This window comes from Protopterus annectens, chromosome 5.part1 (assembly GCF_019279795.1).
Source record: "Protopterus annectens isolate FY-2018-M chromosome 5.part1, PAN1.0, whole genome shotgun sequence".
Lineage (NCBI taxonomy): Eukaryota > Metazoa > Chordata > Ceratodontiformes > Protopteridae > Protopterus > Protopterus annectens.
In genome coordinates this window covers 455548745-455576203 of record NC_056736.1, presented here as the reverse complement: position 1 = coordinate 455576203, position 27459 = coordinate 455548745, and the positions used below count along the sequence as shown (strand labels likewise).

Genomic DNA, 27459 nt, shown 5'->3' with positions numbered 1-27459 from the left:
TCTCTGTTTCCTGAAGGCATTCTACAGAAAGTTCTAGACCATTCTCTTGTGACATTCTTTTCAGCTCCATCCTACAAAATATGTTGCTCTTTCTTATGGGAACTCACTAGCCTATCACTCCAGATCAACTGTGTCAGACTTGACACTGTTTTCTGCTCCTTCGCCTTGCTATGAAACTCTCAACTGAACTTTTGTACTGGTTTCCTCAAGAGCATCTTCATGTGGCAAGTGATCAGATGCTTCCCGATGTTCTTAGTATTTCACTGTTGCAGTCATCACATTTGGGTTATCCCTGCTGGGGTAGCCCTCAGCCAGCCTGAATACCAGAGACTTGGTATTTCTGCATCGGTTGCGGTCACTTGAAGACTGACGTCAGGTTGTCAGGAGTATAAAGGAAGGCAGACGACGCCATTACATCAGTCTATCTTGCCAGAGAGCCTGAAGCAGAAGCAGAAGCAGTTCACATGAGTGCCAGGCGGCTGCTACCCGAGTTTCATTTCTGAATTAAAGTTTAAGTCTTCGAAAGCAAAGTACCCCGTTGGGCATCCTTTTTTGTTGCACTAACCGATGTCAGAAAAAGTTAATTGTCTCACCTGTGGAAAGCAGATACCACACCGGGACTTCATTCCTACTGCGTCACTTGTCTAGGCCCAGACCACGACATCCCTTCATTGTCGAGCCCTTATTGTAGCCAGTTTTTTTCCGTTTACAGTCCTCAAATTCCAATATGGCTTCCGTAAGCTATCCGACAGCTGACCTTCTGAAAAAACGTAAAGATAAAGACGGACCGCACAGGACTAAACCTTCTGACATTGCTACCGCCAAGCTGGTAGTCAGTTCTCCAGAATTCAGTGAGGCAGTTTTGCAGCCCCTGATGCCCATTTCATTTAATTCACAGGCCTCTACCGAGGCCCTTTCGGAGTCCAGTGTGCTGCAGAATGCTTCTTTGTCTAAGGATCTTGCGGTTGTTTCTACCTTGGATGGGTCTGGAGCCGCTGTGCAGGCAACAGCTTCCGAGGAAGTGCTTTGCAACACCAAATCGACATAAACCGATGCCTTCGTTCACGGCTACAGTTCTTTCTAAATCAGCTGAGTTCCTTAGGCCCAGGGGTCTAACAGATGGGGTAAAAAAAGTATACACCTCCGCTACTCTTGCTATCAGGGCACTCGGGGGTCTAACCTTCCAGCCATTCTTTGGTGCCTGCTCCCTTGCCTCAGTCACAAATGCTTAGAATGACAGAGGACCTTATGCTGATTAGGGGAAGCCAAGCCACTCCCTCAAAAAGGAAGAGATCCCTCTCCAGAAGTTTTGTCTGAATAAGTATCCGATGAATCTGATGCATCTCACTATGAAGACTTTCAGCCCCTCTCTACATATGAGGATTCTGATGCAGAGGAATCTTTTCCTTCTGCCTCTCCCCCAGAGAATTTTTCCTTTGAGGAAACCCTGCATACTTTAAGGGAGCATTTCAAATGGGAGACTCAAGACTACCCACAGTCTAAAAAGAGACTCAGAGTTCCTGGACCTTCCACAGCACAGGCCCTTATCCATCCCCCAGTCCTAGATGTGGTAGATGTCTTCCTTGAATCCAGCTAGACTCCAGGCACCCTCTCTCCTGTTCCCGGAAAGCCAGATAGGCACTACAGAGTCCCTGACTCTTACAGGTATCTCTCTAAAAACCCAGCAGGCAGACCCCAAGGTCATTACTCAAGGCCCAACAGAGGTTAAAGCTACTTCAGCTAAGAATCCCACCCCCTCAGACAGGTATTCCAGAGCACTGGACAGATGGGGTAAAAAAGTATACACCTCCGCTACTCTTGCTATCAGGGCACTCAGTTGTCACTTCCATATGCTTAAATATTAGCAACGTACCTTGGAACTCCTTAAACAAAGAAATTCCTCCTTTCCTGCGTGGGCAGAATCTAAAGATTTACAGGAATTAATGCACTCTGCCGGTCAAGTAACTAAACACACTTTGCTCTGTGGTTTTGACACCCTAGAAGCTTTTTACAGGGCAGCAGTCACTGGATCTGTCATTAGAAGGCACGCATGGCTTAAGGAACAGCCCCTGACAGACCATGTCAAATCAGAATTGTTGAATGCACCCTTGCACAAAGATAACTTATTTGGTACTAAAGCAGAAGAAGTTTTAAAAAAGATGGAAGAAAAAGCAAAATCTATGCAGACTGTTGGAAGATAGGTACAGCCCCCTAGGTTCAGCATGCATTTTCTTTCCAAGCACTGTTTTTTTCCTGCACCTAGTAAACAGGGCCAGCCTGGGCCCCATGCAAACCGACCTGCAAGACAGCAGTTCCATGCATTGCAGAGATCTAAGCAGTGCACTACTGCAACTTCAAAGGCAGGGAGTTCTAAGCCACTCCCTTATGGCAAAAACACACAATGACTCGCCCCCTCCCTACCTCGCTTCTGCCCACCATCACATGCCCCTAGGAGGAAAACTCTCCTATCAGTCAAGCACCTGGGCCACCATTACCAAAGACCAATGGGTTCTGAACATTGCGTCTCCGGGGTACAAATTTACCTTCCACACCCTTCCAACCCCCAAAGGGTTTCCAGATCTACCACCAAATCAGTAGGCAGAGGCTCAAAAGCAAATCCATACCCTGCTCTCCTTGGAGCAGTAGAACACATTCCTGCAGAGCAGATAGGACAAGGCTTCTACTGCAGACTTTTTCTAGTACCCAGAAAAGGGGGCACCTGGCACCCCATCCTTGATCTGTCCATTCTAAACACCTTCCTGGTGATCCCAAAATTCAAAATGCTCACCCTCCAGCAGCTGCTACCCATGCTGTCCAAGGCAGCTTGGCTAGTTGTTCTTTCATCTTTTCCCGGTTAGGGATCGCCACAGCAGATCACCTGTCCTCTCATGATTGGCAGTGGAGTTTACAGTGTCGAGTTCCCTGCCTGGTGCCCAACCTTCCACAGAAGGCACGCACATGCACACACACACGCCTAGGGCCAGTTTGGAGTGTCCAGTCCACCTACAGCATGTCTTTGGGATGTGGGAAGAAGCCGGAGCACCCGGAGGAAACCCACATGACCACAGGAAGGACATGTAGACTCTGCACAGAAGGCACCCCAGCCAAGAATCGAACCACAGAACCTCTTGCTGTGAGGTGGAAACGCTAACTGCTGCACCACCGTGGCACGCTTGGCTAGTCACCCTGGACCTAAAAGAAGCCTACCTCCGCATTCCCATCAGGGAGTCCTGCAGAAAATATCTTCACCAGGGCAGGATCTCAACACTTTAAGTTCTCTGCACTTCCCTTTGACTTATCTACTGCTCCCAGAGTTTTCACAAAATGCTTGGCTCCGGTTATTGATTTTTGCAGACAAAGAAATATTCACATTTATCCCTACTTAGATGACTGCCTTATTCAGGCAGACAGCCAGGAAAAGCTGCTGAAAGACCTGACCTTTGTAAAGGACCTACTAACCTCTGTAGGGTACACAATCGATGAAAAGAAATCCAAACCGGTATCCACCAAAAGGATAATCTTCCTGGGAGCAAGTCTGGACACAACATCCCAGATGGCATGCCTAACACCAGGGAAACAGTTTCCTATTAGCTTACTTCTCTCAACTCACCACCAGGTCCCAACTTTCTGCAAGGGAAATCCTGCAAGCCATGGGGTTCACGGTATCTTGCATATTCCTTATTCCATATGCCAGACTGCATATGTGGAAACTTCAGTGGTACCTAAAGAGCCTTTGGTGTCAACACTCTCAAGGTCTGGAAGCTCTTCTATCTATTATTCCTTGCCTGGGGGAGTACTTTCTATGGTTGGGCAACAGCCTGCTCCCACAACAAGGGACTGCCCTTCTCCCCACACCCCGCTGCCCAGACCCTCACCACAGACGTATGCGACTACGCTTGGGATGCACACCTGGATGACAGGTGCATACAGGGCCAGTGGAACCCCCAGCAACTCCCCTTGCACATCAGTCTAAAAGACATGATGGCTGTGCAGCAGACATTGATAGCTTTCAAACCCATTCTCTCTCCAGGGGTTCTGATCAAAACAGACACAACCACAGTGATGTGGTACATCAGCAAGCAGGGAGGAACTCGCTCCTACCCGCTGTGCAGGCTGGTCATTACCCTTTGGTTCACAGCCTATTCCATGCATCTACACCTGTTGGCACAATACCTGCCAGGCTCTCTCAACTCCCTGGCAGACCAATTAAGCAGAAAATTGTTGGACCCCCACGAGTGGCAGCTCAGTAGAAACACCTTCATACTAATAACTCAGAAATGGGAAATCCAGAAGGCTGACCTCTTTGCTTCCCACACCAACCATCAGCTCAGCAAATTCTGCTCCGGGGAGCATCACTGCATGGCATGGAAGGTAGATGCCCTAGACTTCCCATTGGTAAACCTCTCAGTGTATGCCTTTCCTCCCCTACCCCTCATTCCCAAGGTACTAATCAATATAAGGGAGGAAAAACCAAGGGCCATTCTCATAGCTCCAGACTGGCCCAGACAGCACTGAATCTCCTTACTGCACAGTCTGTCTCCACTGCCCCCATGGAATCTTCCTCTGGTTCCCAACTTCCTAACCCAGATGGCAGGAGAATTCGTGCATCCCCAATTGCAGACAATTTGGCACCTTGGCTTATAACTTGACCCCCCTGACCAGTGTACCCTCCTCAGTAAACGGGTTCTGGATGTTATCCGAGAGGCCGAACGTCCTAGCACCAGAAAGTCTTATGCAGATAAATGAAAAGGTTCTGCACCTGGATCCAGGCTAAGGGAGCCAGTATGGCACAGCCCTCCATCCTTCTCATCTTGGACTACTTAGCTGACCTACTACACAGAGGTCTCTTTCTCCTCTATAAAAATTCATGCTTCTGCTATTTCCGCTCACTTTCCCACTGAGCAGCCTCTTTTTTTCACACCCTCTGATCAAGCAGTTCCTCAGAGGGGCTAACAACTTGAGGCCTCCCAAAAGGGTACCAACACTGGCTTGGAACCTTAACTTTGTCTTGGAAAAGCTCACCCTGCCTCCATTCGAACCAGTTTCTTCTGCAGACCTAAAATTTCTTTCCTGGAAGACGGCCTTCCTCCTGGCCATCACTTCAGCCAGAAGAGTCTCTGAACTGCAAGCATTCATGGCAATGGAACCCTTTATCTTCAATGCAGACAGGATATCCCTCAGAACTAATCCATCCTTCATCCCCAAGGTGGTATCCAGTGTGGCTCTCAACCAATCCATCCATTTGCCCACCTTCTTTCCTAACCCTCAAAACAAGGGGGAAAAACATTCTGCACACTCTAGATGTGCACAGACAGCTTAGATACTGTCTGGACAGGACTAAACCCTTCAGAAAATCTGATCAACTGATTGTTAGCTTTGCTTCAGGGGCAGAGGGCAAAGCCATCTCCAAGCAAACCATTTCCAAATGGATAGCACACTGCATCCATTTTTGCTACAACAGCATGGAAAGCTTCTCCCCAAGGGGGTTAGAACCAACTCTACCAGAGCAGCCTCCACCTCTGCAGCATTTCTCAGAGGGGTCCCCACAAGGAACATCCTGGAGGCTGCCACCTGATTTATCTGTTCACACATTTACCAAACATTACCACATGCCTCTCTTCTAAATCCAGGGCAGGTTTTGCCTCTGCAGTCTTGCAGGGCATGCTAGCCAGCCCCTAGCTTCCTTGACTGCCTCCATCCATTTTCTCAGCTTTGGGAATCTACCCAAATGTGATGACTGCAACAGTGAAACACGAAGAACATAGTACAGTTGTGTTCACTTACCATAAATGTGGATGTTTGAGTGTCTTCACTGTTGCAGTCCTGGTTTCCCTCCCTCCTTTCCCCTTTTTCTTTGTTACCTTTCTTCCTTGTCCTTCCCTTAGAAGGGACATGTTGGTATTTTTCCCACTGGTGGGGTCCTGCCACCAGAGCCTGGCCTCCTACTTTGGGGGCTCCTGACTAGTTAGGGCAAGAAAAACTGATGCAGTGGCGGCTGCCTTCCTTTATACTCCTGACGACCTGACATCAGTCTTCAAGCAACAGCAACCAATGCAGAAATACCAAGTCTCTGATATTCAGGCCAGCCGAGGGCTACCCCAGCAGGGATAACCCAAATGTGATGACTGCAACAGTGAAGATACTCTAACATCCAAATTTATAGTAAGTGTACACAACTGTACTTGCCACCTGTTTCTCCTTAATTTGGAGACTCTTCTTCACTTAGCAGGTAATCCAGAACAACTTTCTGTTTCTGTAACTTTCCCATTACTGATTAGGTTGTCTACTTACCCTATTTATTTTCTTATTTTTTGAGTTGTGAAATGTTCCATATCTGGATGTCTTTGGCTGTATTTTTCTTTAAATGTCTTTGGTGCTGCTTTCTTGTATTGATTAGTTTTGCTTTCTCCTTTGCATACACGTTGCATCATAGTAAATTTCTTTCCCATGTCCGTATTTCTTCTTCAGATGTCTTGCTCCACCTGTTTCTGCTTAATTTGGGGACTCATTGTTCCGTCATACTGTGGTGTGTAACTTGTGTTAGACTTTCAACAATAATTCCTTCACTTTGCAGGTATTCCATAACTTCAGCTTATATTTGTTTAACTTCTGATTTACTAATTTTCTGTTCTACGTCCCCCCTTTGTGATCTTTTTTTTTTTCAATAATAATTCTTCATTGTTTTTCTCCTTATTCATGCAGAATAGTTGACAAAGAAATACACAGGTGGTTTCCAAACCAAGTTTCTAACAACATTCTGACAACATATATACACTATTTACATGAATGCTTCCATACTTTCCATAAATGTGCAAATAAAGCTTATTTCTCCAGGAATAGTATCATATAATAATGTAGTTCCAAGTAGAATTATAATTTGTAATATGTATAACAAAGGAGTATTTCAGATTCCCTGTTTTAAACCAGTATAATAGTGAAGATTTGTTCCCATAGTTTCAAATTATAGGGATTTTTGTTTTGATTATTAATTAAGTATTTGTGGGCTAAAATGTGTTTTATCGCTAAGGTCCTAAAATTATTCCATGAGGTTTGAGATGGAGTCAGCCATTTAGTAGCTATGTAGAGCTTCATTAGTAGAAAAATATTGATGAGTATAATCATTTGGGATCTAGATAAGTTGTTTGGAGGGATATGCAATATCATAAATTCCCAAGAAAGTGTTGAATTTTGGTATCCCATCTTTTGTAGTTGTAGTTTTAAGGAATTCCAAAGTTTATATATGCATTTACAGCTCCAGAACATACGTAAGAGGTCAGCCATTTCATCTTTACAATATGGGCACTTAGGAGATTTTTTTGGGTTAAATTTATGCAAGCTAAGATGTGTATAGTAGGCATTATTATATATCATGAGTTGGGTAAATGTTTTGTTAAGGGAGATGAAATTTGCCATTAAACTGATTGCTTCAATTATTTTACTTTCTTCAACCGATGGTAATTTTCCTTTCCAATATTTGGATAAGAGAAGGTGGTCTTGATATTTGATGTCTTTTATCAATTTATATGTGCATGTTATAAATTTGGTACTTTGTAAGAGGGCTTGCCAAATTGTAATACATTTCATTAAATCCTCTACTAATGGTTACATTTTTAAAGTAACTTGTGGACAATTCTTTGATCTGTCTCAAGATCAATAAATATGATTTGGGAAGACCCATTTCCTTTCTTAGTTCATGAGCAGAGTAATTCAAGTATGGGTATATATCTTGTAGAGTTAAGTTAATTATGAGTGGGAAGCTTTTCAGATCTATTAGCTGATTATTAATTTTCAGGTTAGGATTTCTATGAAAAGGTTGTAGGATCATCATGTATTGAAAGAGATTTAATGATCTAAAGAGATTTTGTGATAGTGTTATATAGTTTTTGATGTAATTCATTAGATCATATGTTTTATTATTGTCTCTGTTTAAAAAGGGTAATGATTTAGGATTTATATTCAGGTTCTCAGTATGTTTATAGCTTAGTCTTGCCCAGTTTGGAGACCAATTTTTGCTTCGTGTATCATAATTTGCAATTCTTAATTTTATTGGCATTTATGATTAAGTAATAGTTTTCAAAGTTGGGTAAATCTAAACCACCTCTATTTTTCGGGATCATCCGATTTATCATATGATATTCTAGTTTTCTTTGGTTCCCATATAAATTTAGCAAATTCGGTGTGGATTTGTTTAAAAAAACTACTTGGGTATTATCAACTGTGTAGACCTAAAGATGTATAATAGTCTGGGCAAGACATTCATTTTAATAATAGAGACCTTTGCTAGTGGTGGTAGTTTCATATTTTTCCATCTGTTTAGATCAGATACAACGTGATCCCAAATTTGTTTAACATTATTAAGATAAAAGTCCTTGTTATCTGTAGAAAAAGTATACCTAAATATTTAATCTTTTCTTCAGATTTTACTTGACCTATCAATGGTAGAAGTGAGAAGGGTTTCGAAGCTTTATAAAGGAAATATATTGTTTTTTTTTAAGGTTTATTTTATAGTTTGATATTAATGCAAAATCATCAATAGCAGATTTTTTTTTATATCTGAAACCGGTGTTGCACAATATATATTAAGGTCATCAGCAAAAGCTGCCAGTGAGATCTTAGTACCATAAATTACTGGGGCATTATGGGTACACATTTTGTTTAATGTGTAAAAATAAAGGTTCTAAATATAGGTTAAATAATAAGGGGGGTAAAGGACATCCTTGTCTGGTACCATTTCTAATTTGGATTCCTTTAGAACACATTTTATTTATATATAAAGTTGTATAAGGGTTATTGTATAGTATTTGTAAAGTTAGGATATATTCTTGGGGTATATTAAAGTAGGGTAAAATTTTAAATAGAAATTTTACGTTGACTCTATCAAAAGCCTTTTGTGCATCTATAATGAGTGCGTGCATATTTAAATTCTTTTGATTAGCATACGAGATTAATGTGTGAAGTGTTAAAGTATTATCACTGGCCTGCCTAGATGTTAAAAAAACAGCTTGCTCATTAGAAATGATTAAGTTCGTTATTTTCTTCAGTCTTTTAGCTAAAATAGATGTCAGAATTTTAGTATCAATATTTAAAAGTGATGTAAGTCTATAGTTAGCTGGGTTCTGAGGATCTGAGTTTTCCTTGAGTATAAAAATTCTTTTGGATGCATTAAAATGTGGATCATTAATTTTATTATTGATAATATAATTGAATATGTACGTCAATGTTTGGGCAGTAATACTATAGAAGGTTTTATAAAACTCTATTGTAAGGCCATCTGGGCCAGGAGCTTTGTGCGATTTCAATTTTTTAATTGTTATTTCTTCAATGGATATTGGTTTTATTAGATCTTTCTGTGAATTCTCGTCTATTTTCGGGAAGTTAATTTTTTGTAGGAGATCATTATTTTCATTTGTAGGTAAGTTTTCTTGTTCTCCATAGATTTGAGAGTATATCAATTCAAAAGTGTTAATAATATCATCAGATTTCGTATAAGTTTAATTTTTATAATATAATTCCGGAATTTGAGAGGGAGATTTAGATTGGTTAATAATTCTTGCTAGTGGCCTTGATGGAGTTTGAATATGTTTAGCATGTTTTGCAAGTATTTTAGTTTCATGAAATGACAATCTATTGTTTTGGATCAAGAAAAGGTCTTTCTGACATTTCAATAGTTCTGTTTCAGTTTGTATGTTATGGTTTCCCATTAATTCCTGATCTAATGTTTTAATTTTAGCCTCTAACACTTACTGTTCTCTGAGTTGAATTTTTTTATAATAGGCTTTTTGAAGAAAGATACCCCTTATCTGTGCTTTAGTTGCCGCCCATTCAGTATCCGATGGGTGTTGCGGTTTAACTTAACTTAGCTAAGAAAGATTTACGAATGTCCTGGACTTCCTGGGTTATTTCCTTTTTTATTTAATACGTTTGAGTTTAAGGACCAATTATAGCCCTTGTGTGATACATTATTTCTAGAGTCCTTGATAAAACTTAAAGTAATTTTAGAATGATCTGATGGGCTCAAAATTAATTAGTGCTTCCGAAACTAGAAAAAAGTCGATTCTTGACCACATTTTATGGCAGTTTGAGTAAAATGTATAGCTATTTGAATTATGAGATTTATTACCATACTTAAAGGGATCATATAATTTAAAATCATATTTAAATTCACTTAGTTAACACTGCTTGACTATTATATGATCTTTGTGAACCTGATTTATCCAGTTTAGGATTTTGATAAGCATTCCAGTCCCCTCCTGTGATTATGTAGTGGTTGTTGTATTGATTTAAAATAGGATATAATGAGGCGAAGAAGGAATGCTGATTATAACAAAGTGTGTATATATTGAGGAGTATAATGGGTTTATCATAGACAGTAGAAGAAAGAATCACATAGCACCATCTACCTTCTTTGTCTATTTTGGATTCTATAATTTTGTCTTGAAATTGGTCTTTAATAATCTCAACTCCCGCACTATTCGTTTTGCCTTCAGAGGCTATTATTTCTCTTATCCATTTTTTTCTTTTTAATTTCTGAGCATTGTTCATTGGTTAAGTGGGTTTCCTAAGTAGTATAAAAAACATGCCTTAGCTTGCAGAAATAGGTGAAGAAACAGTTTCCTTTTCTTAATGTTCTGGAGTCCTTTAATATTCCATGAATCTATTTCCCATATATCTAAAGCTTATTTTATGTATGTAATCATTTTTTCTGTTGTGAAATGTTTCCATATTTAGGTGCCTTTACCAATATTTTTCTTCAAATATCTTTGGAGCTACTTTTTTGCATTGATTATGCAAAGGAGAAAGCTCAACTAAATATTGCACCATATCAGATCTCATTTTCTTTCCCGTGCCCATCAAAAATCTCTATGTTTGTTCTTTGTATTTTCATACTTCTATGTTGCTGCTTTTTCCAAGATGCCCAAAGTTTTTGTTTGTGTAATGTCATTCATGGCGCTGTTATATTAATGAACACAAATTTGCATATAAAGTTATTCATAGTTTTCTTTTCTGCAAGTATTCTTCATTCCTCTAATTTCTCTTAATCTTTTTGAATATCTTCTGTCTGGAAATTTTGGGCTTGTTGCATAATAGTAAGAAAGAAAAAACTATAAGAAACCAACCAAAGAAACTATAACCCTCATGCACCTCGGGGACAAAGTATGGCAAAACTATCAGAAGCACAAATCTCCTTCCTCCCTGACTCACTACAAACAACTTCATAACAAAGTCAAACAACATATAGCCTGCAACCAAAAATCCTATTACACCCTACTCCAAAACAACAACAAAACTTAACTCTAAAAAGTTCTGGAATGGTATCACTTCCCTCTTACACCCTGGTAAAAAAAATATAAGTCTTGCCCTGACCTCTCCTTAGCTACCCAATTTAACTCCTTCATTGACTCTATAGCTAAACTCACTACATCCTTTACAAATAACATACTTAGCCCACAATCCCCGAACTCTCCCTCCTCAAGCAACACAGCTTCTCTACCCCATCCTTTCACTCTCCAACTTGTTCCTATCACTACCATTGAAAAACTCCTACACAACTTGAAGCCATGTTCAAATGCCCCAGATGACCTTCCCTCTAACTTCCTCAAGCTAATGGCCAATGACATCGCCTACCCTATCTCTATCCTAATTAACCAGGCAATTCAAGAATCTTATGTACCAATACTCTGGTAAAAAGCCTTTATCATCCCCCTACACAAAGGTGGAAGCAATATTGACATCTCTAACGTCCGACCAATTGCCATTCTCTCTCCTGTCTCTAGAATTTTAGAAAAATGCATTCACCTACAACAACTACCCTACCTGCTTGATAACCATCTACTTACCCCTACACAACATGGTTTCAGGCCTGGACACTGCACCACTACTTCCTTGAAATCATTAATTCCGCACGCGACTCTGGCAATATTGTATCTACCCTCCTACTCAGATTTGCCCAAGCCTTTCAACATGGTCTCCCACAACCTCTCTTGTCTAACTCTCATCTTAACATACCCCATCATTAACTGGTTCTCCAGTTACCTCTCTAATAGCCAGCAAACAGTCAAGTGGAAAAACTGTACTTCCCCTTTCCTCAACCCTCACAGGAGTACCACAGGGATCCATATTAGGCCCCCTACTATTTAATATATTCATAAACGACCTCCATCAATGTATTCCAAATGCCAAGATCGTCCAATATGCAGATGACTCTAACATAATCTGCTCTGCTGAATCAGTCCCCAAACTTAAACTAACTCCAGAAGCCTTCCTATCAACAGAGAACTGGATGTTAAACAGCCATCTAGCACTAAATGCTTCCAAAACCAAACTTATGATATTCACCCCTTCAAAATGTACTAAAATAGACTAGAACTCCTCCATAACTAGCCAAAACAGGACTCCCATTGAAGTCATACCCTGTACAAAGCTTTTAGCTGTCACTATTGAACAACTTAAATTAGATATTCACCTCCACTCAAACATAAAGAAAACCCACCAAAAACTAGGCTTACTCTACCATCATAACAAATTCCTTATTCCTTCAACCAAACAAGTCCTCTCTACCACCTACCTCATTCCCTCACACATGTACAGTGCCCCCCTACTTACTAATCTTCAGTCTAGTTAAAAACTAAACTAGGTTCCTGCTATAACAAAATCTGAAAAGTTCGCAACTAGTGCAAAATCCTCCTCTCGTCACTGTAATGCCCTCCACAAACTAAATTGGCTTGAATTACTCCACCACCTCTCCTTCATCCAACTTTCTCATGCACATAAATTTGGCTTCAAACCCTCTCTTTGACCTTCCCTTGACTCCTCCCTCAAACTGCACCAGCCTGATAGACTGCTCAGGTCAATCAATCAAAACCTACTCGAAGTACATAAACCTGCTTGAACCCCAGGCAAATTCCTTCTCTCTAGCCCGACTCTGGAACTCCCTTCCTCCACTAATTTGTACCACCAACAACCTCTCCACCTTTAAAACCTTACTGCATTCCCACCTCTCATCTCTCTGGGATTGCTCTTGCTCCCATCCCTCCTGACCCTCCTCTACTGAACTATATCCTACCTATCTTCCTTCTCTTAATCTCATGGGAAGGTAACTTCTCTAATTTCACATTACTTAGGTCTCTCTCCTCTAATTCTCCCACCCCACCTACCTCTCTTTCTCAATATTACATAGCACTGACCCCCACTGTCTTATCCCCTAACTAACTCTACCCCTACATCTTCCATACCTGCTTCTTTACATTCCTATATCTATCATTTCACCTATCATACCTTAATCTTCCTATTCTGTCATTCTTTTATTTTTTTCTTCCAATCTGACTTATTTTTATACAATATGTAAATATAGTTAGATACAGACATCCTGTACAGGCATTGAATATTATTTCTTTTGTTAGTATATTTTTTATTGTATTCTACATATCTTATACATGTTATATACTTTTGTAACAATTTTGAATGTTTGTCTACATTACTTTATCACTTGTTTGTCATTGTTTGGAGCTTTTCTCACCAGGACTCCATTGAAAACTGGCTCCTTGGCCCAATGGACTATCCTGGTAAACAAACTGCAAAATCAATAATTTCTTCCTTGTCCTCTAGTCCACTGTATCATCTTTATGGCTGTTTTTGGCTTGTCAATTTTTGTGATTTTTGTGGATTACTACTTCCTTCTACAACAGGAGGCCATCTTCTCCCAAAGTCTGACCTAACCCAATTGTAGAAATGTTTGTGTCTTGAAGGTTCTACACAGTCATTTTTCCAGTCCTAGTACAAGTGCGCGTACCAGGTTTAGGCATTTTTTTTATCCTGAGACTTGTGCACGTGCCTGTCTTTTTTTTTTTTTTTTTTTTTTTTAACATTCTCCGTCTGATATATGCTATATAAAATACAGTGTATACATCTGTGTTGTCTTGGTGAGATTTTGTGAAAAATTATCCACCTTGTGAAGGTACTTACCAAGACATGTGGATGACTTCAGTTCCAGCAATACTATTCTTCTTTTCTGGCTGATTTTATTCTCTTTATTCAGGTTCCTAGTTTTTTTTTTTTTTTTCCCCAAGCGGGACATTCACAAGTTTTGTTAAGATTTTGTCAGGCGTTTACTAGTGTTGGTTTTCATTGTTTTGCTGCAGTTTAATACTGACTCTTGGGTAGCATTTTGCCCCATTTACTAACCTGCATCTATAAATAATCTAGAGTTAACGATGTCTTGTTGAAAAAGTGGGTCGCTTCTTTCACTGTATCTCATTGTCACAAACACGAGCTGCAAGCAAAGATGGAACGAGGCTGACTGGAAGAACCTCTGTTCAGCACAAGTCTGTATGGGGCAAGCAGTATGTAAAGATTTAAATAGTGCCTACAGTAGAAGATCCAGTTTGAAGCTCTTATCACTGAATACTGACTTTGTGAGTTTATCACATATCTAATGCTTAGGTTACTGCATGGTGAAGCTCAGACTAGTCATCGTTCCTAAGTATGTGCAGTATGCATAACTGTGTAAGAGAATGTGTGTAGAGTTTAATAGGTGCACTTGTGCATTAAAGAAAATAAGGAAACAGCTTGTTTACGTGCTGTTATCCAAGTTTACCTTTCTGTTCCATTGTCTTTATAAATATAATTTGCTGCTGTTTTGTTTTACAACCTGGATTAGGTCTGAAAAAGTCCACTGAGATGCCCTTCTTCAGTAAAAAAATTCAAGTTAATAGCCAGACACGCACAAGCGCACGCACACTCTGCTAGTAATGTAAAACTTTGTAGTGTTACTGCCTTGATGTCAGAGCGTAATTATATGTGGGTATAGTTTCTGTAACCTAGCCATAAAGTTTTTTTTCAATATTTTGTATTATATGGTAATATAAATATTGCATTTTTCCCTTCTTGCAGTTACTATATTATTCCGGAGGAGAATCCTACCATGGAAATATTCCCCAGTTCAAGGATAGAGTCAACTGGGCAGGAAACCTTGACAAAGGAGATGCTTCAATAAGCATTGCAGACATGCATTTTGCAGACAATGGTACCTTCAGATGTTCTGTGGTGAATCCACCTGATGTTGCCAGTAGTCCCAGGGACATTCAAGTTCATGTTGTAGAGCAAGGTAAAGTATCCTGTATATACAGCAGTGGATTCTACAGTACTTTCAAATAACTCCATCTAACCATTCGTACACAACCCCTTTTTTTCCATTTTCCCACATGGAGTCGCAGTGTCACATTAACAATGACAATTATCTAGAGCCAAAATTTAACCACTGGTTGGCTAGCCCTGCTACAGTAGTTCTTCCAAACCACGCACTTGTATGCACAGTCACATGTATGGGCAGTTTAGTGTGTCCAATCCACTTTCTGCATGTCTTTGGAATGTGGGAGGAAACCAGCGCACCTGGAGGGAAACTCACATGAACACATGGAGGACATGCAGACTTCACACAGAAGGGACCCCAGCTGGGAATCAAACAATAGCGGAACCTCTTGCTGTGAGGCTTATAGATAACTGCATACTGCATACAGTATATACAAGTATGGGCCATCTGTCATAGTTGAAGTGTTACTTGTACATCATTCATACACATCGGCATATATTCTGAAGCCAGTGTCATGGCATTGCATGACCTTAATAGTTTAGTTTGCATAGAAAGGAAAGTGATTTGAATCTGTCCTGCTGAGAGATCTACATCTGCATTTGAAGCAATTACTGCAGGTCATTAATGTTTTCTTTTTTGGCTTAGTAATTTTAGTCATTGCACTCATTTGTATGCATATCAGAAAAGACTCAACACTTGTAAAACAGAGTGGCATATGTGACAAAGTTGTTGACAAAAACATTACTATGGTTAATGTAAAATGTTAACCATAGTTGACATTCCATTGTGAGTAGTAATGGCGAACTATATGAAACAATTTGAGAATATTTTGACTGCATTAATTGGCTTTCCATACATCATCTTGTGCAAATCTGTTTTGTTTTCCCAGATTGGATTTGAAAGATTATAGCAAGCCTCTTGCAGGGCAACAGGTCTCCCTTTCTTTTTCTGTTTCAGTTCTTATTCCATGGTGCATGATTTTATGCTTTCTTTTTCACAGCCAGTAAATTAGGGCAATATTTCTGAGACTTTTTTTGTGAGGTAGTCCTAGAAGACAGCATGGGTACTGGGTTTGTTATTTTTGTCTTCTATAAAATGCAGTAGTACAGTCATAGCAGAACATAACTTTGTTTACAGTAACATATAGTGACATGTAGATATGTCGTGTGTGTGTGTGTGTGTGTGTGTGTGTGTGTGTGTGTGTGTGTGTGGTCCATATAATCTAGTGTTGAATGCTTTTACTGCCAGCAGAAGTAATTATTTGATCACTTTTGGTGGCATTACTTTATGGGAGGTTGTGAAACAGTGGGGAGTGGGGATTTGCCCTCTTCCCATTGTTGTGCAGTCTGTGCATGTGTCTGTGTGTGCTGATTTTTTACTGTTTTGCCTTTTTTTGTTTCTCTGAAGGATCTGTCCCAATTTGGTCAATCCCTTTTTCTTCATAATTCATTTTTTTCTCCGTGTCTTTCTTTCCTTGTTCCATTCCTTCCTCTCCCATGGCATTATTTCACGCCACATTTATTTCCCTTGAACTCTCCTTTTAGCTGTATTTGGTTCAAAAAAAATGTTTAACTTTCTCCTTTATAATAATCTTATCCAAACACAGCCCTATGCCTGAAACAATATGTCAACAGTAAAATACTTTGCTTAAAAGCAGCTTTATTTCTCTGGTGCCTCTGATCACTGGCCTCCTAAAAGATAAAAGCAGTCCTTCAGCACTGCTTAAATAACCACACCAATTAACAGTTCCAGAAGCTTTCTTAAGTAGTTATAAAAACACTTAATTTATTCTTATGGGCTTAGTGTGGAAATTATTTGGAAAATGTTTTTAACAACTGAACTAGAAAGAAAAAAAGCACTTGCTAAGGAGGAGTCCTTACCATTGTCATTCATAAGTGAATTCTAAGCCGATTTGCCCTGAATGACCATTTTAAGCCTAGCTAATAACCTAAGAATCAAACCTTGTGTTTAAGGTGAAGACCTTAACCATTATGCCAACTCCCCCATTAATCAAATAGGTGAGTAGTAGGCTAACTGCTCTAAAGGACCATTTTTTTAAGCCTGTCCAGTAATCGGAGAACAGACTTGAACCATTTACTTTGAGAGATGAAGACCTTAACCATTATGCCAGACCACTTTGTAGGGATTTGATCTACAGCCAAGCCTATAGTGGGTGAACTTGCAGTGGCTGTTAGCCCACTAACTCGCTTCTGTTTTCATCTGTTGTAGTCCTTTTGGGCAGCATATACTGCGGTTCAGAACCTCCTCTGTGGCTGTTCATGTCCTGTAAGGGCATTGGACAGCCATTTTCACTGAGTCTGGGAGAGTCTTATCAAGGGTAACTGGGCAAGAAATTATTAGACCAGGCAGATGTCTGTCCTTCAAGTTGGTCCTGTTCTGCTGGAATGCCTATTATGAAAAAACAAAAGGTTAAAACTTGTTCTGATGAATTTGTTGCTCTTAAAAATGAGTTGTTTGCTTTGGCTAGACAGACATTACAGGCAGTAAATCCTGGTATGCAGAAGCCTTTACAGATGGACGTTCCCTGCCACATTATTCCTGAAGAAACTATGTCTGATTCTGATTTTTGACAGAGATGGGGCTTCTGCAAATTCCCAAACCCATCTCCCACATTTTGAGGAAAACTCTCTTTTCCGTCTTCGGAGGAATGTTCTTTTCATCAGACCGTTGCCAGGATGAATGAGGTATCTTTATTGGAACAAATAGATGTTCCCCTTGAAGTGAGTAGTTATGTTACAAACTGATATACTTCATTCCTCTCCCATCCTTCCTGTATTGTGTCATTTTTTAATAAAAGTTTTATACTAGTCACTACATTAAACACAATAAACCTAGGAAATTTATCTGCTGTTAAAACGCAAACCCATTTATAGTCTAAATTTTTAACTATCATTTCTTCTTGGACTTTTCGGATATGTCTTGCAGCACCATAAACTTAAAATAATGCGTTTAAGCAGTCTCATTAATGTTTATGAAGTGCATTGGTGTTGATGTTCCTTCTAACCTCAGACAGATGGTCACAAACATGTTCCTTAGGTTTTCTATTGGTCTTCCTCACATAGAAAGCTGAGCAGACTATACAGTCAGAAATATAAACTACATTTTTTGAATTGCACTCTGCAGAGATATTACTTTCCATGTCCAGTAATCGGTTGTATACACACACTACCTTGATACCTACAGTAACTACAGTTGTTGCAGCAGTGTCTTTTCTTTGGCCTTATCTTAAGTTTTTATTAGAATTTTTCTATTCTGTATTAAAAATGAGACAATTTAGGTAAATGACGTGCTGGTATTAATTATATATTTATCTTTAACCAGTTAAATGTTTGTATTAATCATGTGCTTATTAAGTTATAATTAAGCTATGTGTTTTTTTTTTTTTTTTTTTTACTCTGAATGACTTAACGCATAATTGAGAGCTTGTTGTGCTATATTTCTACTTCATGAAAACTAGCTCAGTGGAAATACAAATAGTTTGTTTTTTGATTTTGTATTTTACCTGGCTCAGATTTATCTGCTTGAGATTTCCATTTTTTGCAGTTGTCTCTTCTGCTACCCATGTTCACAAACAATATGATGAAAGAGGGAAGTTAATTCAGGGAGTGTCTAAGATATGTCATGTACCCAAATAACATTCTTATTGGCCTCCTCCTTACTCCAAAAAAGCCAAATAAACAAAACCAGTCATTTCAAACAAAATGCACAAAAAGAGATGGCTGGAGAGTAACAACTGCAAAAGTGTTTTTTTTTTTTTTTTTTTCTCTCGAGAAAAATGACAGACCAACAGTACAAAATGGCAATTTTAGCATTCCTTACCCCTTTTCCCTCAGCTAATATTTCTACAAATTTCTCCCTAAAACTGGCCCTCAACATTCCCGTTTCTGAAAAGATTGTTTCAGTCTTCAGGGCGTGGTGCAGGAGGGTTACAGATGGCATTTAATACAGAGTCTTCCTTTTTGGAAAATACTTTCCTACCCTCCAAACCCAAATTGTTTCCTCAAGTTCTTCAGTCTTTACACACCCATGGAGTCCTTGAACCAGTGCCTTTAAGTCAGAGGCAAAGGCTTCTATCCCACAGTGTTTCTGGTACCAAAGAAAGAGGCCACCTGGAGACAAATGCCAAACCTGTAGGTTCTAAAGCTCTCTGTAAAGGTGCCAGAGGTCTTGACCTTACAGAATCAGTTGCATCTCATTCCTCTCATGAGTTACTTGGTAACTAGACCTAACAGATTATACTACAGTATTCCTATAGCCATAGTCTTCAGGAAGTTTTTAAGGGTCAATGTTTCTGCATCACATTTTCAGTTTTCTGCATTTCCTTTGGTTTAAGTACAGCTCCAAGGGGGCTTTCAAAATGTCTAGTGGCTAAGCGCTGTCGTAGCTCATTGCAGACTGACTGGCATTCACATCTTTTTCTTTAGATTACTTGCTTTTGCAGAGTCTTTATCCAGATGTCAAGAGGCATTAACAGTGGATCCAGTTTTGTCTATTTTCATCTATTCAAACATATAGGTTGTTGGATCTGACGTGGTCTGACGTCTGCTCCAGTCTCAAAGCTTATCGGAACCAGAGCTCTAACTCCTCCCATACCCATAATTCTCTAGGCTGTACCTTAAATGCACAGGTCTTGTTTGTTGCTAGAACGTTTCAAACGTCCTGAGAGGTATCAAGATTTAGTAGGATTCTTTTCAGTTTTGCAGTTACCGCTCCTCTCCTGTCATGAGTTTTTTCTCTCACTATTCATATTGGAATATATCTTAGATAATTTTAGATAAGTGTTTAGTTATATACTCTTTCATTTAGTAGTTATTCATTGTTTGGTAGTTATGCTACAGTTAAGGACTTGGGTTTCTGTGTTAAGTATTTTATAATTGTTTTAATATGCTATGATAGTTAGTTTTTAGAAAGTTCTGTTTTTCTAAGATAATTCAGTATCGAAATCGAGTGGATTCAAGAAATGCTCAGTGTAGGCACAAACTACCACCTCAGGACATGCACTCCAAATGTGTTGTCTCAGTGCCACTCATCTGGATGTAGTCAGTCTTGGGTAGCCTTCAGTGCAAGGTCCTTCCAGACCAGAAGGGACAAACTTGTTTTAAAGGGGCTTCTTCCTGCACAGGTAGGGATGACCCATTCACCTTCCTCACCTTCAAAGAAAGAAAATAAAGTCAAAGGGCCAGGATAAAGACAAAGAAGATGAATATAAGTGAGAAAAGGAAAGGAGCAAATCTTCAACAAAATCTTGAAGAAAAGGTCTCTGGAGCAGACAGCCTCTGTCAACCCTGACCCTAAAGTGTCTGGAAGATTGGAGCTGAGGGTGTGTCGAATTCAATCTCCATTTCCTCTGACCAGTTGATCACCAATACCAGTAGGTTCTAGATTCCAGTCTCCAATTCTCTAAGAGGGTGATATTCCCCGTGATCATCCCTACTCTGGGCCAGTAGTCAAGAAACCTCAATCCTCACCACTGACACCAGTGAGGGATGGCCACTAGGAACAAAGATTGATGCACCCAGTATTTTCAGATGCAGTTGTCTGCACCAAGCACAATTTTCCTTAAGAGCACACAGGGAGCACCCTCCAGACCTGGAGCTGGACTTTCTCTGTCCAGAACCCAAATAAGACTCCAACTGACCACTTTGGAGCTCTATGTCCCTGTTTGAAGTAGCTGATACACACACACACACACACACACACACACACACACACCTGGGAAAGGCTGGCACAGATTTATAAGATGTGCCCCCTCTGCTGAGACTATAAGGTAATTACGCCACCACCAGTCGGCTACTCTAAGGCTTTTACAAGGGTACCTGGTTGTACTAATTAAAAGAAATATGACTATAAATGGTAGAGTTTGACCAATGCAGCAAGGCTTTCAGGGAGTGGCCACAGTGTCACTAATAAGAGTAAGTGCTCTCGAGATGTTAAAAGTATTCACTAAAAGACCAGCCCCAATGAAAGGTATAGAAATATTTAGTAATAAATAATGAAACAGAAAACATGAGAATACTGAATATCTAGTTACAATAAACACCAGAGTTTCAATCACAGGAGATATAAAAAGAAAATAACGGTTTGATAGGGTTACACAGGTACAGAAAAACAGTACTTGACTATTCTCACTATGTTTTTCTTACTAATCTAAAGAATTACTATTCCCTGGTTACTTACTAAAGCAAGGCAACATGTGGTGTAAGGCTGTGTGAGAGATGTTTCCTGTCTGGTTCCAAAGTGCTGCTAAGAGTTCCAGAATATCTCTCACATATAGCTTAAAAAAGAAAACAAATCATTTCAGTGCTGGTTATAGAATGACATCATCTCTGGTCACCTGACTCTGGTACAGTACACACCCAGATTTTTGCTAAGATCTGTTACAGCATCTGAAAGCTATAAAACAGTTTCAAAAACTTCCATCCTTCCAGAGTAGCAATTTGTTCACTCCTAGGGACAATACAGTAAGACAGACATTTTTGTCTTTGGCTGCAGTCAGACTTATAAAATGTTTATGGCCTAAACCAGCCCATTTAATTTTCAACCTATTTTTCAAAATTAGCTAGACTGAGATTAACAACTTCCCTTCCATAATTCTCTGTTAAAACATATATATTTAATCAGTTATAATACTGTCTGACATATATCTGTATCTCTCTTCTGTCCAGCAGGACCCACTGTTGATGCATTATTAACAAGAGCAACTTTACAAATCATTGATATTCAAATGACCTCCTTTACAAAACTCTGTCTAGCTATCCTGGCATATGTTGCACATGCACTGCCATACTCTCCCTGGCACAGATGGCACTACGTCATATTGCATTCTCGACCATCCTTAGTGGCATTGTCCACTTGAGCATCAAGAAGCCTTACAGAACTCTGACAGGATGAGGATGAAATTCCTGAGAACACAGATACAGCTTGGAGTCATACAAGTACTGTCCCCTGGGAAGGTGCCAAGTGTTGGTCAACTTACCCCTCCTATACAAGAGTCCGCACCAACCCTGTCTTCAGGTTCAATTTTACTGGAACCAGTTGGAACCGTGGCACCTCTGACATCAGAGCTTCTTGCGTATTTGATATACACTGTCTCTCAATCTCTCTCTATTCTGATGCCATTTGATCTAGATGAGACTTGCATCCAGTGCTTTGGAGTGGAGTTGACACAGGTTCTCTGAATCATCTCTTTCGGCTTCAGCCATGTATAGATTGTATCTGAGATTGGCTTCAGGGTCGAGGCTCATTGGTGCTGAGGTTTCTCTCTCTTTGAAACAGGAGGATTCCTCTGTTTCAGTAGCAACCTCTGCCTTTGAGGCTTTTTAAAGTTTTATTTTTGCAAATTCCAAAGACAAAGTAGCTTCAGCCAGTTTGATTCCACCCAAACGCTATCCGCACTCTGCTTCATTACCCCTTTATCCTGTCATACAGGGACAGCTGGCACCACGGGTTTCTGAGGAAGTCTATTTCCTTTAGTTCCCTGTCTGGTTCTGACCTTTCTACTGTACCCCCAGAAGGTGTCCTCAGAAAACAGATACACAGGTGGAAGCACCTAGACTCATTAGCAATGTTTTTCAATGAAGATACTCCTATAGAGGAAGGAAAGGGTTCCCATTGCTCCCTCTCTGAAGATATCTCATTAAGTTACGTTCTAGAGTTAATGAAACAGAGAGGGGGCTTGGATGTTCCAAGACTCTTCTCCAGATGAGTCAGTATTCTTGGGTGGTTCTGGACCAACATCATCATTAGTGGTAACCTCTACTTATCAAGCTTATGGTTCAGTGGGTGTAGAAGGACCCTGATGATGCGGATCCCATACCAAAGAAAGCTAACTGTGTATTATCTGCACCAACAGACAGGAAATAGTAGATGTTGTGATAGTGACAGAGGCTTGTGATAGTGACAGAGGCCACAAAGAAAGGGCTGAGGGAAGAAAGCTTGTCCATTTTCTCTAACAGAGAATCTACGGTGATGGGCAGATTTGGAAAGCGGGCATATGCTTCAGCGACTTTGGCCCTTAGATCACTGAACTCTCTAGTTGATTTACCATAGATAGAGACTTGACAAGAGAGATCACCAAGTCACTCTCTGAGATGTTGCCCGCAGATGTTCAAAAAAAAAACAGTGGACCTCAAGCTTTCCACCCTTCAATACCCCTGTAATGTGGCCATGCATCATCTCTGTAATGCAACAGACTACATGGCTAGAACAACAGGCACCAGCATAACCGTTCATCACACCAGGGTGTGACATTGTGAAAGGCTTTAAACCATCCTTTATTAATGCCCCTTATGATGGTTCAACCTTTTTTGGATCAAAACTCAAGGATACACCCTCCAGGAGCCAACAAGATGGTAAGATGCTTTCTGCAGTGGGAGTGTGCTTCTCTACCCCACAAAGAACTTCCTCTAGAAACCAGATATTGGCGAAGAAGTTGTGGTTCCACAAGTTGGAGTTCTTTCCATGACTCTCAATGTAACAATCCTTCCCATGCCAAAGGAGGCAGTTTTAATGGGCGACACACAAGAAGCATAGCCGGACCACACAATCAAGGTTTTCACAGCCTATTCTCTGAGAAAGCCTTTCAGCAGTCCTGAATGGTTGCCCGACTGCTGCACTCTGGCAGTGGTTGGGGGAGGCATCTCTGTCTTTACAACCTCAAGCCTGGCACATATCAGATTTATGGGTGCTAAGAATAACATTCAGAGGCTATTCATTTCCTTTTTCCTTATCACTACAGGGAAAGAAGAAAGTATGTAATGTTCTACCCAGTCAGAGAGATTTAGCAGCTAGAGAAATTTCAAAGCTGCTAGAAAAGAGTAATCCAGCCAGTCCCCCACAACCAGTTAGTATGGAAGTCTGCTCTAGGTTTTTTAGTACCGAGGAAGTCCAGGGACTTCAGACCTATCTTGGATCTGTCATCTAAACCAATTCGTAAAACAAAATTCCAGATGGTCTCTGTTCAGTCCATTTTGCCCTTTCTGGGGAAAGACTAATGGATGTGATGTATAGATCTCCAGGATGTTTGCTGTCATATCAAAATAGCAAAGCATTCCAGAAGATTTCTTTTCTTCCAGCTTGGGAGTCTGTCATTTTAAATTCGGAGAGCTGCCATACGGTCTCACCACAGCTCCCAGGGTGTTCAAGATTATGGCAGTAGTAGCCGTGTACCTGTGCCTTCTGGGGATCCAAGTCTTCCTGTTTCTCGATGACTGGCTCCTCACTCACACAGGATCATGTGCTCCACTTGCTTCTGAAACTAGCAATTTCCATAAATCTGCCAGAATGTCAGCTGACTCGAGCTCAGAGTATGGAATTTACTGGGTGCCACCCAAGCACAAAACTACAAATAGTCAGCCTCCCCAGTGCAGTGTTCAGTCACTTCAGCTAACGGCTCTTCAAGCTTTACACCATCGCTGAGGTTAATTCTATGTCTCTTGAGGTCTCGTGGCATCCACAATTTTAATAATACCATTAGGTTCTACTGCAGCACTCCTGAAATATCTTCCTATCAGTACAGTGGTCTCAATCCACACACCTTTTTCAGTCAAAAATTCACATTACAGAGGTCTGCAAAAAACACATCTCTGTAGATCACATCCCCATCTGTGACCGAGAGATGCCCATTTCAGATAGATTTGCCTGTTGACAGTGACCACAGATGCATTCCTTCTTAGGTGGTGGCGGGATTTCAAAGGGAAGATGGTCCAATATTCATGGTTGACAGTAGAAGCTAACCTTCACATCAATGTCTTGGACATGAGAGCAGTCGTCCTAGCAGTGCAGGCATTTCAGGATCCTCCTCTCCAAGGGTATGATAGCCATACAGATGGACAAACATGACTGTGGTGCGGTACATCAACAACAGGGAGGAACCAAATCATATTCTGTATTTAGAAATGCCATGAGGGTGTGGAAATGAGTGAAGTCTTCACAATGATTTCTGATAGCAATGAACATCCCGAAGTCCTCCAGTGTACTCTTAGACAAATTAAGTTGGACAGGGCTGATGCTCACAAGTGGTCCTTCAATCCTACAGTGACACAAACAATTTTCCTTTGCTGGGGCCAACCTTGTTGTGACTTATTTGCCTCCTATCTAAACAATAAGTGTTATGCCCTGATCCCTCCACAGGGAAAGTCACCGAGGGATGCTCTGGTCCACAGTTGGCCCCTGGGTCTCGTGTGCTTTTCCTTCTACCACTAATGAGCAAATTCATACAGAAAGCAAGATAGTGCAAGGCCAGAGTAATCATTATTGCCCCCTTTTTTTGGCCGCAATGGACATGAGTTCCTTACTTATTCTATTGATCATTTTGGGCTGATTTCTATCCCTTTCAATTTTCTGGCATAAATACACGTGTTTGTGCACTGTGGGGCTATGGTTAAACAATTCCTGGTGCCAGAAAGTCTGTTCTTCGAATTTTCCCTTAGAACTAGCTAGTTTATCAGCAGTAACACATAACATTTGTATACCTGTGACTAGCACTTGCTCTAAAACTCGCTGAAAAGCACTAGGAAGCCTTAATTTGTTGCAAGCACTCACCTTTCCTTGGCAATAAGCAGAAAATGGTCGTAGGCACTAGACAGCATACAATTGCAAGTACCTTGCCAAAAAGTAAGGGAAAACAGCTCTTGTACTACACAAAGAAAGTACCTAACCAGGCATGTCCAAGGGTCAGCTTCCAGTGATTTCTCCTGTCCACCTGGTGAATCTGGGTATACTGGGGCAGTGCAGCAATTGCCTCATGTACACAGACAACCCTCTCCTTCTACCACCAAACACTACAACCTGCGAGAGATGCACTTACATAGCCAAACTAGAAGCAAGGCTCTCTCCAGCCAGGATTGTGCTAGACAGTCAAGAGGAGAAGGATAACACCCACACATCTCAAACAACACATAGTCCTTCAAAACCCACACCACCAAAACCCACACATAGCAACACTAAACCCACATATGCAGAGGCTCTTAACATTAACCTGCCCAAGCAACAAGGACCTCCGAAGCTGAAACGCAAACGAACACCACCCCCAAACACAACCAAAGCATCACATATCTCACAACACCATTGTGCCACCCAACAGCAGCTCTTAAGGCAAGACAACTTACCCGACACTAAAGTCATAGGTGACTCTACAGTCAGGCACACTGATGTCCCACTCACCAGGCTGAACAAGGAGAAAATGGCAGTTAGTTGACTGCCTGGTGCCAGGATCTGCCACATAACGCATGCACTCAAGTCACTCCACAACAGGGACTAATATGACTGTCATTGAGTGAATGACTTGAGACGTACCTCCCTGGACTACATGAAGAGAGACATGGAAGAGCTCTCGGATAATGTAGCCCAGGCAGGTATGACCCTAGCCCTGAGCAGCATCCTGCCATCGCCCAGAATTATACCATAGTATAAGGACAAAAATGATTTTACTTCAATAATTGGATAAGCTTCTGGTGTCATTCAAAGGAGATCCAGTATCTGTCTGACTGGGATGACATGATCGACAAACCATGATGCTTTGCAAAGATGGCTTGCACCTGTTGCCCCTGGGATTCAAGTTACTGGTTAAGGCTCTTGCCACCCCTATAGTGCCTTTTTTAGGTAAGGTTCAAAGGACAAAACTACAACTGTAATGGGTACAAGCAAGCAAAATCTGAAGGTAATGCTACTCAATTCTAAAAGTCTAAACCGCAAGATGCACTGTTTCGAGACTCTCCTAAAATGGAGAACATCAGTATCTGTGCACTAACTGAGACCTGGTTCAAAGCTCCAGAGTGCACCCCTGCAGTACCAGGCTACAACTTGTACCACACTTTTTGACCACCAAACCAGGACCGAAACACTAAAGTTGGAGGAGTGTCCATATTCACCAAGGATATTCACACCTCCAGGCTGGTTGCCCAACACAATGCATATAAAATTCTCCAGGTGCAACTTAACACTAGGCAAGACTGCAATACAAACTGAGCTTGCTATAGATCCCTCATCATGCCCCAAGATTCTCACTACACCTTTCTAAACATACTGGAAAATATTAAGATCAATCAAACACCCTAATACTGGGTGATTTCAACTACTCTGCCATTAACTGGGAAAACTACTCCTGTGCCAACACCTTTGCTCAGTGGTTCTTGGAATTCATACATTCCAACGCTGTAGAGCAACTAATTCATAGTCCCACCAGGGGTACCAGTATTCTAGACCTGGTCATTACCAACATGGGAGATCGATGCTCCACACCAGTGGTCACCCCCTCATTGGTCAGATCAGACCATAAGCTAATCACCCTTGATATCCACATCCCACCCCCACCCCCTTTAAAGAAACCTCTGTAAAAAAAACTTTTCCAA

The 27459-nt window shown here is 40.7% G+C and overlaps 1 protein-coding gene across 2 annotated transcripts in view; it reads left to right on the top strand.

Annotated features, from left to right (window-relative positions):
- The window catches only part of MPZL1 (myelin protein zero like 1), a 1012702-nt gene that overhangs the window by 459328 nt on the left and 525915 nt on the right, over positions 1–27459 (top strand). For both annotated transcript variants that reach the window (XM_044073105.1, XM_044073106.1), the window contains exon 3: positions 14890–15103. In XM_044073105.1, the coding sequence (XP_043929040.1) occupies positions 14890–15103 (214 nt within the window). The remainder of the gene's footprint in view (positions 1–14889; positions 15104–27459) is intronic.